Here is a 12,041-nt window from a genome sequence, read left to right as displayed (position 1 = left end):
ACATTTACTTCCCATATCCGAATCCTGGACTTTCTACTCCAATTACGGCTCGCTTCTAATGCACCCGGAACACAGCAGATATGGTCCACACTTGGATCCCTGCCACCCACCTGGGAAACCCAGATGGAGCTTCTGCCTCCTGGTTTTGCCATAGACCCGCCCAGCTACTGCAGTGACTTAAGGAGTGAACCAGTGCACACAGGATCACTCTGGCTCTTCCTCTACCACTCAAATAAATCAACATTAAAAAAAAAACTACACAAACACACACGCACAAAAATACTGCAGACCCTGACAACTCCAAAATTCTTATGTTAACATCTCACATTTCATAGCAAGTTTAATTTTCTTTTTCAAGAATATTCTAGTTTAGAAAACAGTGCAGTACTAAACAATAGCAAAACTACTATACCAATGCATGAGGGGGGAACCGGCTGAGATCCTGACAACCTCTTAACAGGAGGTCATGTGCGTGGAGCAGGAGGGCACTCCAGGGTGGAGCAGGTGGTAAGGAGGAAGCTTGGATCCCAACCATGAAGACTCCCAGACCTTCACCACAAACTATTAATACGAGCAACAAGGACTATATCCCAACTGCCTAGGAGATCACAGGGAATTGGATGCCCTCGGAGGCCGAGTACTCTGAGGTCACCCACCCCCATCTGGAGCTTCCCCAGGGGATGGAAGAAGTCCAAACACTACCGTGCAGAAACCAACATCATCGGAAAGACAACCAGAAGCCCTGAGCGGTCCACAGAAACAGAAGAACAATAAACGTCCTTCGGGACCAGGGAGGAGAGCTTTCTCTGGTCCGAGCCTGGCTCCACCTCTGGACCCCCACCCTCTCTCGCAATGACCATCGGGATCGCTCCGAAAACCCCTCATAACAAACAATCATACAAACTAAAAAAACCTAAAATAGACAAACAACAAAAAGTAGAGCCTGGAATCTGACAGGAAAGAGCTTGCGTGGATTGGCTCATGCCTCGCTGGGTGGGACACAAAGATTAGTCACTCCTCACCATGGTGTTGGGGATTTCCCTGCACACCCCCCCCAAAAACAAACAAACAAAAAAATGTTCAGCACCTTAATTGTCGACAAATGTGTTGTTAGAGTTACAAGTCAGTCTAGATTACCCTAAAATCTGCCAAGATCAGCAAAATTATACTTCAACACAACAAATGGCTAAATACTAAAAAGAAATAGACACGAGACAGCTGAATGGTACCTTATAGCCATTTTAAGGTATACAGCAGTCGGTTCTGTATATAAAACTAAAATTGAAATGTCAATGGGCTAATCATAGGTTGTGGTTAAGAACTTGCTCTCTTTTTTTGTTAACACACTGGTTACTCACAACCATGTCAATTCCATAATGTTGCAAATTGCTTTTGATGTTATATTGGGACTCTTAATTGACTGGGATGATATTCTACCAGCTCTAACTTCGGACCAGAAATGGTCTCCCCAAGAGACTGTTCAACCCATCTGGACAATAAATAGCTGGACTTTATACTTGGTATATGTTTACAAGGAAAGAATCTTGATTGAATTTGAACTGTAATACTGCATCAAGGTGGAGGAATCCACTAGGGGGGAGGGGCGTGGGGGGATTCCCAGAGCCTATGAAACTGTAACATAATGCAAAATAATTAATAAAAAAAAAAGAAAAGAAAACAGTGCAGTAACCTAGTAGCTGATGTCCTCGCCTTGCATGCACCGGGATCCTATATGGGCACCGCTTCACATCCTGGCTTCTCCGCTTCCCACCCAGCTCCCTGCTTGTGGCTTGGGAAAGCAGTAGAGAATGGTCCAAAGCCTTGGGACCCTGCACCCACGTGGAAGACCCAGAAAAGGCTCCTGGCTCAGCTCTGACCATTGTGGCCACTTTAAGAGTGAACCAGTATATAGAAGATGTTTGTCTCTCCTCTCTGTAAAATCTAACCAACTTTAGAAAACAAAAAGAATATTCTAGTTTAGCTACCTAATTCAAGATTGGTACATAGCTGAAATCCCTCCCAGCGCTCAAACTCTACACTTCCCACATGCGATACAGTTAGGTGCATCTTGTTTTTTTCAAAATCCATACTGTCTCCTGGCATCTGACAGTTGACATTTAAATATGCCTAGTTTATCAAAATACATTCCATGATGTTTTAATGTCATACACATTTATCCTTCAGAGGCATAAAAAATTAGACCCATTATTAATCCAAATGTTTTTGTAAGAATTTTGAACAAGAGAAAAAAAGAATGACATTTTATCAGCAAGTACAACACAATATAGAACATCAAGACTCAAACTTGGCACTTAAAAAATTCAGCACATAAATGGATAACTTCTGGATCATCACTGTTCTAAAAACATAATTGTAATTTTAAAGCATTCTACCCAGATTTTTTTTCCTCATTCATGAGTGATATATTAATAAGCTTAAAACATGCTACTGAAGATATTTACATGAAGTAATATCACATGTTCAATTTTTACCTTGAGAAATTAAGACATATCTCCTATCTGAAGACATCATGAAGAAAATATCAAAAATGACATTCATCACACTTGTTTAATGTCATAACATGTCCTGATATTTGTTACTTGCTTGGTTTAGATTCTCACTTGTTTAGCTTGCTAGGGAAGAAGAGAGACCAGAGAGCAAAGGAAAGACTGCTGATTTACTCTCCAAATGCCCACAATAGTCAGAGGTAGGCCAGGCTGAAACCAGGAGCCTCGATCCCCTTCCCATGCAGGTTGCCAGGTCCCTGGCACTTGCCCCATCACCTGCTGCCTCCGAGTGTCCATCAGTGAGAATCTGGATCAGAAACGAAGATGCCTGAACTCAAGGCGACACCACCAGTTTAAGATACAGACTTTCCAAGCAGCAGCAGTGGCATAACTCACTTGTGGCACAACACCCAGTCCCCTAACGAGGCACAGATAAATTACCTCACAGGATTACTGGTCAAAGACACTCGGAGAGATTCCAGGCATGTGACGAGTCTCTCATCTGTTGGCCCCATTCTCAGATCATGGATGAATTCCTGAGGTGAAATCTGTCGGCTGCTCTTAAGACTTCCCTGTAAATATGTCAGAAAACATTTGTCATGTATAAAGATTATTCATAAAACAACTTTATTCCATCTCTAGCTAAACAAAACTGCTATGATTAGCATTCTGGGAGTATGATTTCTGTACTTCTCACCAATAATCCATAATTTACAATCTGCAGATCCATGAAAGATTAACATCAATATCAAATGGCCTCTGCATTAACATAATCATTTCTCCAGTGCAAATATGAGAACAATTAAAATGTGTAGAACAGGATATAACTTGAAATCCAGGAACATATTTCAGGCACACATACACAAAAAAGCCAAGATTTAATTCAGGAATGCTCTATTAAATATATTAGCACCCTGTACAACCTTAAGAAAGTTACTTATTCATTAACACATTCAGTTACAATTAAAAGCCTTGTTCTGGGCACTACAGACACAAGAATGATCAAAACAAAAGCCAGCAACGACAAAGCAAGGCCGTAACTCAGTGTAGTCTAATGCTGTGACACAGTACCAGGGCCCACAGAAGAAATGTCTGTGCTGGCAGCGATCAGAGAAGATCAAGTGAGGGCTAAAGAGAAACAGGAGTAATTTGCAAACCAAAATGGAACGATACAGGCAGAATCATAGCATGATGAAGCAGCACTATGTGACTCACTTTCCAAAGGGAGATCTGCAAGGTGTGAAACACGGACTCAAAAACCTGGGAGTGCACACATCAGTCCCTGACTTGTGTCTACTGAATAAATGCTACACATTGTCCTAAGTACTGAGAATACAGCAATGAAGAGATGAAAATCTCTACCCACTCGTAACTTTATTCTGGGGAAATGGGTTGTGGAGGGGAGAGAACAAAGAAAACAATAAAACATGCTGTATGTTCAATAGTAACAAGTGCTATAATGCATAAGGTAAGACATCATGAGAAGCTGGGAGAGGAGCACAGTGTGAGGCATACAACTGACAACAGGAATGGTAAACGAAGCTTCAGAGAGAATTCAAGAGCCTGAAACCTGAGTGTGTGAACGAAGGTCTGCAGTAAGTAAGCCAAGTAACCACGCAGTTACCTGCGACAAGGCTATGTGAGACAGCGATGCAGATTTACAGCCAAAGAGTCAGCCTCTGATACCACGGGTGAGAAGCCACACACACAGCCTAGAGGAGCAACAGTGAGAATGTGGAACAAAGTAAAATTCCTGAAAGCCGACTACCTAAGAAGACAGGATAGTGGGTTTGTTCATTAATTTGCTGTAACCTTGTTGGAGAAAACATTGAGTTTTCACCATTAGTACTGAGAAGATTACTATTGATTAAAAAAAAACTAGCCTAAGCGGTCATTAAAAATTCAGTAGCAAAACTCTTGAAGATGAGAAATGATAAAGGAAATGAAAAAGGAGAAAAAATGAGAGCAGTAAAAATAGCCTTCTTTTTTTCTAATGACAGTCATTGGTATCAAAATGAATTTGCTTAGTTTGCACAAAGAAGATAGATCAATATTTTCTTTTGGTTTAAAACACATAATACTTTTGTAATTAACAAGGAAAATTGGGGAAATATAGAGCAGGAGCAGTGGGAAGAAAGATGCGTTCAAATAATTACGAATCTATTGTTTTGAACTAAACCGTTTTCTCCTACATACAGAATATTCTACAGTTATATGTAACTTGACACTTTGCTTGTAAATACATGATAGCTATTTATCTACAAGCTATTTTTATCACTGATCATTATTTCATGAAAATATTCTAAGTCTTTTTCCTGCCTACAGACTATTGATGTTCATTACTTCCTAACTGGTCCCTCACTCTCTGGCATATCAAACTCTTGGTATAAAAATTTCTGCTCATCTGTGCTTGCTGTCAGGTCAGTATTTCTGTGCAAAATATAATACTGGAAGTTAAAATATTTTGTAGTTCCTTTTTATTATTTAACTGATTACAGTAGGGATTTTTTTCCCCTCAAATGAGTAGGTGTTTCTCTTAAATACTATATAGGTAAATTTTATGCAGTAACTACTTTTCAAATCTAAGAATAAGCAAAAGTACATTTGGACAAGAATAAAGGTAGTGTTAAGAGGTAAAAACATAGGCCACCCGTCCTGCCTCTTAAGCCTCTCACCACAGCAATCACCTTTAATGTCTTTCCTGTATTTCTGTTGATATTTAGTACGTCTAAATAATGTAATTATTCTCGTATGTTTGAATTTGTGATTATTCATCGCCATCTGCTGAAACAAGGACCTTCTTCTCATCCATCCTCCAAATAGGTAATACTTAGTTGAGCCAAAAGAGGTCAGTGCACAAAATGAGAACTAACCAAACCCATGGCTTCCGAGTTCCTTACAATAAAATCCCAAAGGATCAGTTTATGTATCCAAAAACCTTAGTAATGCTTAGTTCTTTTTAATAAAACTGAACAGATTATCATGTTTCCAATCAAAGTCCTCCAGTTACAATTGTACCATGTTGGTTAAATAAAGCCATTCTTCTAAAATTGAGAGCTAGAGAAGTAGATCTGTTCTTAACATTCCTATTCAATAGTGTACTGAAGGCCCCAGTGATAGATCACGGAAAAACAAAGCTCTCTGCAAATGATATGACCATTGATGTGAATTTTCTAAGGTCACAGATAAAGTACAATATGTAAAAGTAACTTACCACCCAAAATTGGAAAATTAAAATTATAAAGACATTTTAATCACACAAAATATTTTAAGCAAAGATATGAAATGAAAAAGTACTAACTTAGGATTAAAATATTAAGATGGAGGCCAAACTCTACATTTTTCACTTTTCAAAAGGCTCTTTAAGTTGGTATCATTTAGAAAGTATGTTCCAAACTGACGGGGAACATCTGAAACATGTTCAGAACTCTACATGGTCAGATTTTGCCCTGCATGCAAGTTAGGTTAGCCTGATGCTGCTTCATGAAAGTCAGGCAGGTGAGGTCAGAAGGCGCCGGGAAACACCAGATTTCCGGGTTAGAAACACAAGACTTTATGCACATGTTGTTTGTCTATCCACCAAACCCAACTGGGCAATGTAGCACCCATGATAAACCAGGCATATGCAGGCTTTGCAACAGAGAATGCTGAACTTGGGGGATTCACCTTTTTGTAGTAACACTTTCTTATTGTGGAGACAGACAACCTCTAAAACTGCAAATGCAACCATGAAAGAGAGGCTGGGTAGTCAGTTCTTGGCACCACAAGATACAAACCCAGGGCTCAAGGTGGATAGACTTTGGTAAGGATAAACATGTCACAAATGTTGTGTATGGTGTAATATTTTTCAAAACTCCAACTAACAAGCAGTCCAGTTAAAAACCAGTTAAGACTTCAAAAAGCATTCAAACAGATCTTTATCACGTGAAAACATGTCATTAGAGAAATGCAAAATAAAAACACAAGCGAAGCTACATGATATACCAGGTGCACTGGTGAGCAAGCGAGGCCCCCAGAACTCTCCTGCACTACTGGGGAAGATACAATCCTCACTCTGAGGACCCCACAGACCCTTTGTCTGATTCATGCATGTGCATAGTTTGGGCTCACCACAGGCATTGATGATCTCGGTAAAGAGAGGATGAGGCAGCAATCACACCAGCTGAAGCAATCAATAGGGAAGACACATTTGCAATTCTTAACTATTCAAAACAACTGAGAGGGAATCCTCAGAGTCCTTCTAGGAGGCCAACAAGGCCTTAATTCCAACACCAGAAAGAAGATGCAAAGAGATAGAAAGACCAATACCCCTGTGATGAACATAGTGAAAAAAAAAAAAAAAAAAAACTCAACAGAAAGAGTAGCTAAATGAGTCCACAGTGCATCAGAAAGATCATTCACCTGGACCAAGTCAGATTTATCCCTGGTGTGCAGGGATGGTTCAACATTCCCAAATCAATAACTGTAAATGTAATATATGACATCAAACTGAAGAATAAAATCCTTAACATTACCAATAGATGCAAAAAAAGCATTTGATAAAACATAGTATCCTCTCATGACAAAAAAAAAAAAGGTGAACAAATTGGGGATAGACGGAACCATCCTCCACACAAGGCAATGTGTTGTTATGGGAAACAAAAGACAAGGTTGGTTCTTGTCTCACATGTAAAAGGATTTCCATGCAGAAAATTTGAGCGAGCAAAACAAGATTAAAAACACAGAACTCTTACTGCAGCATCAGAAGCGAGGCTCCATGGGAACAAAGACCAGAGTAAATGATGGAAATGGTGTCTTATGTACAATTTGGGGGGAACAAAAACAGCAGGTAACAATCACAAATATCAGAACGGTGTGATTGGCAACTTCGCCCCATTCTCAGAGTCAGTAAAAGCACAAAAACATACAAATTGGAAAGGAGACAGATCAATTATGCCTGTCTGCAAATGACATGATCCTAAATAGAGAAAACGGAAAGACTTAAGATACCATTAAACTATTCATGTAGGAGTTTGGGCAAGTTGCAAAATAAAAAGAAAATCAGAAAAATCAATAAGCTTTGTGTACACAAAGACATGCCATGCCTGAGAAAGAACTTGCAAGATCAATCCCATTCACAATAGCAGGAAAAAATTATATACCTTATAATAAGCTTAACCAAGAATGTGAAAGATCTCTACAATGAGAATTACAAACATTAAAGAAACACAAAAAGAAAATTCTCCCAAGTTCATGGATTGTAAGAGTATCATTTCTATGATATCCAAAGCAACATACAGATTCAATGCAATCCAAATCAAAATACCAATTGACATTCTCAGATCTAGAAAAAAAAAGTAAAATTCAGATGGAATCACAGGAGACTAAATAGCTAGAACCATCTTAAATAAGAAAAACAAAGCCAAAGGCATCACAACACCAAATTTCAAACTGCAGGGCAATTAAAATCCAATCAGCTTGTTACTGGCACAGAAACAAAAGGCACACAGATAAACGGAACAGAAACCCCAGAAATTAATCCGTGCAAATACAACCAACTAATCTGACAAATGAGCTAAGATCAATCACAGTAGACAATTACAACAAATGGTGCTGGGAAGGATCCCCACATGCAGTATCATGGAACAGCACCCTTAACTTCATACCTTATAACGAAAATGAACTCAGAATGGATCAAGGATCTCAATCTACCACCCTGAAACCATCAAGTAGCTAGAGCAAAATCTCAGGGAAATGATGCAGGACATTGGCAAAGGCCGAGACTAATTAGAAAGACAACAGAAGCAAAAGTGGATAAATGACATTAAAATTTAACCTAAGAACCATCTTCGTTGCAAAGCAAACCTTGAACAAAAGGGAAAAGACAATGGACAGAATGAAAGAATATACCTGTCAATTAAGCAAAGTGTATAAAGATTAATATCCAGGACCTATACAGAGCTCAAGAAACTCAACAACAACAACAGAAAATCTCTTCAAGAAATTGTCAAAGGAAATATGCATTTTTCAAAGGGTAAAATCCAAACAGCTGAGCCTGGCATGATAGCCTATTGGCTAAAGTTCTTGCCTTGTATTGCCAGGATCCCATATGGGCACTGATACATGCCCTGGGTGCTTCACTTCCCATCCAGCTCCCTGCTTGTGGCCTGGGAAAGCAGTGGAGGACGGCCCAAAGCCTTGGACCCTGCACCCGCGTGGGAGACCCAGAAGCAGCTCCTGGCTCCTCACTTTAGATCAGTTCAGCTCCAGCCATTGTGGCCACTTGGGGAGTGAATCAGTGATTCAAAGATTTTTCTGTCTGTCCTTCTCTGTATCTCTCACCTTCTGAGAAAAATAAATGAATCTTAAAGTTTCCACAGCCAACAAACATGAAAAATACCCAGGATCAGTAGCGATTAGGAAAATGCAAATGAAACCATGATTAGGTTTCACCTGTCTCCATGAGTAAAAAAAAAAGGCAAATGCTGCCAATGGTGAAGGGAGAGGTACCCTAATCCACCGTTTTTAGGAATGCAAATTAGTACAACCATTGTGGAAGACATTAGAGATTCCTCAGAAATCTGATTGTAGGTCTACCACATGACCTAGACATCACACTCCAGGCAATTTACCAAAAAGCAACGAAATCAGCATATGAAAAAGTTCTGTGTCCCCACTTTTGTAGCAGGTTAATTTACAATAGCTAAAATATGGAATCAACCCAGACGTACATCAAGTATGACTGGATAAAGAAAATGTGGTATATGTAAACTATGGAATGTTACTCAGCCACAAAGACCAGAATCCTGTGTCTTATAACAAAATGTATGAAACTGGAAAACATGCTTAGTGAAATAATCTAGCACTCAAAGGATAAAGATCTTGTTTCTGTGATTTGTGCTAATTAATAAACAGAATAAAATGTAAAATTGCCCTTTTGAGATTATCACATTCCTTATCTATGTACCTATTATTAGTTTCTGAATTTATATTTGTGAGGGTTTAAGCTTTTGATTATAAAACAAACTGAAAGCAGTTCATTGTAAAATTTCAAGAAAAAAAGGAGAAGGGAGAATGCGATTAGTAGCATGAGTGCAGAAAGTATTATGATCTTAAATCCATTTTTGCAAAATACACGTATAAAATACATGAGTTGGGCCCGGCGGCGTGGCCTAGCAACTAAAGTCCTCTCCTTGAAAGCCCCAGGATCCCATATGGGCACTGGTTCCAATCCCGGCAGCTCCACTTCCCATCTAGCTCCCTGCTGGTGGCCTGGGAAAGCAGTTGAGGACGGCCCAAGGCTTTGGGACACTGCACCCGTGTGGGAGACCCGGAAGAGGTTCCAGGTTCCAGGTTCCCAGCTTGGGATCGGCGCACACCGGCCCGTTGCGGCTCACTTGGGGAGTGAATCATTGGACGGAAGATCTTCCTTTCTGTCTCTCCTCCTCTGTGTATATCTGGCTGTAATAAAATGGATAAATCTTTAAAAAAAAATACATGAGTTCACTTTATGGCAAAAGAAAATTGAAGAAAAAAAGTTGAACACACCCCTCTCTCCCAGTTCCCCTCAGAAGGCAGGAGGTTAATTCTGATGCGTACCAATTAGAGAAAACAGAGAAAAGGCATTTGTAAGAACACTGAGGAATGGCTCTATGATCTGGGTACATACTGGCTCATCTCTCAAGCTCTCCAGTTCTTTTCCACTTGCTCATCTGAAAACTTTCCTGTCCTTTGTTTCTCCAGAAGTTGATTTCAGGCTGTTCTTTGGTTTCCTTTCTCTACTTCAAAAATGTTGTATAAAATCTTTCTTACCCCTACGTAATAAAAAAAAAGGATCACTTGTAATCAATCCTAAAATATGCAGATGAATCCAAAAATTTAAACTGAATTAAAACAACCAAACAGAAGGATTTGTGGTGTCAGAATCCATCAATATGAAACATTGAGACTAACCTGCCAGTCTTGTCTGGGGTCATTATAGTTCAGGTACAAAAGCAGAACTGTCAATGTGTACTAGGCATATAGGTTGGGGAAAAGGTAGAGAAATGATTTAAATGCAATCGGTAAATTTTGCTTTTAAATACTGAGACTAAACCAACTGGCTACTTCAGTCTTAATAATATTTTCCAGCTTTAACAATTTATTGCCTCAAGGTTCTGCAGTTGAGAATCCTGCCTCTAACTCTGTTCCCCTCTTACCCAAACTACCACCACCACCTTTACCCTTGGTCTCCGTAACTACCCACTAGATGACAGACCTTGGCTAAGCCTGACTTTCTCAGCGAGAACCTCCATGAGCCACAGAGTCTCCCATCTATGAATCTGTTAGTCCTACTGTAACTATCTTACATTAGCTTTAATTACCATAGATTACAGGGTACAGTGAGAACCTACTCTGTGGCAGGCAAATGGCACATGTAGCAGACAAAGAAAATACGAAAGATACAGGAACCCTAGGCTTCTGGCCAATACCCGCACATGCTGTCACCACCTAAATAGGCAAGATGGGAGACTGACTGACAAGAGAAGAAGTAGTTATTTACAAGTCATTCATCCAAGTTAGCGGCAGCTAAGAAAATAACATGTGTATAGAAAGTAGAGAGAAACAGGAGGCATGCTAACTTGGAGAGGACTAGTTCAGGCAATCAGAAGAGCAAATACAAAGTCCCACAGCAGGAGCGAAGTTGGCATATTCAAAGGAGAACAAAAAGATTCATCTAAGTCTCAGGGAGCACGACAAAGAGTCAGAGATGACAAGAACAGACAAAACAGTCTGGGATCTGATCCTGGAGGCAGGCTGATGACACTTTGGAGCCCAAGTGTCAAACACAGCTATATGACTAGAGCAGAGAAGGCTTTTACACTTTTAAAGACTTGTAACAAAGGCAAGGGAGAGGCAGAATGAAGCAGGAAGAGCAAAACAGCAACGACCAATATGAAATCACAGGTGACGCCCAGAGACTACAATGTTCGCTAGCTGGTTGTTTAAGTCTGTTGTTCTTTATTAAGATCTTTTAAATCATTATAAATTCCAGGTTTTTTTTTTTTAAAGATTTTTATTATTATTATTGGAAAGCCGGATATACATAGAGGAGGAGAGACAGAGAGGAAGATCTTCCATCCGATGTTTCACTCCCCAAGTGAGCCGCAACGGGCCGGTACGCGCCAATCCGAAGCCGGGAACCAGGAACCTCTTCCAGGTCTCCCAAGCGGGTGCAGTGTCCCAATGCATTGGGCCGTCCTCAACTGCTTTCCCAGGCCGCAAGCAGGGAGCTGGATGGGAAGTGAAGCTGCCGGGATTAGAACCGGCGCCCATATGGGATTCTGGTGCTTTCAAGGCGAGGACTTTAGCCGCTAGGCCACGCCGCCGGGCCCAAATTCCAGGTTTTATCAGTGAGATGAAAAACTATTAGAGGGTCCTGCACATTCAAAGTAAAAGATCTAGCAAACACTTTCAAAATGTGATTCTCGGGGCTGGTGCTGTGATACAGTGCTGGCATCCCATTTGTGTGCTAATTTAAGCCGTGGCTACTCAACTTCCAATCCAGCTCCCTGC

General features: G+C 40.2%; 1 protein-coding gene across 3 annotated transcripts in view; it reads right to left on the bottom strand.

The window, feature by feature from the left end:
- DIAPH3 (diaphanous related formin 3) overlaps positions 1-12,041 on the bottom strand; it is a 472,570-nt gene that overhangs the window by 356,466 nt on the left and 104,063 nt on the right. For all 3 annotated transcript variants that reach the window (XM_058670671.1, XM_004577440.3, XM_058670670.1), the window contains one exon: positions 2,949-3,079. In XM_058670671.1, coding sequence (XP_058526654.1) covers positions 2,949-3,079 — 131 coding nt within the window. The remainder of the gene's footprint in view (positions 1-2,948; positions 3,080-12,041) is intronic.

The sequence above is a fragment of the Ochotona princeps genome, chromosome 12 (assembly GCF_030435755.1).
Source record: "Ochotona princeps isolate mOchPri1 chromosome 12, mOchPri1.hap1, whole genome shotgun sequence".
Taxonomy (NCBI): domain Eukaryota; kingdom Metazoa; phylum Chordata; class Mammalia; order Lagomorpha; family Ochotonidae; genus Ochotona; species Ochotona princeps.
This window is presented reverse-complemented; position numbering and strand designations above follow the sequence as displayed.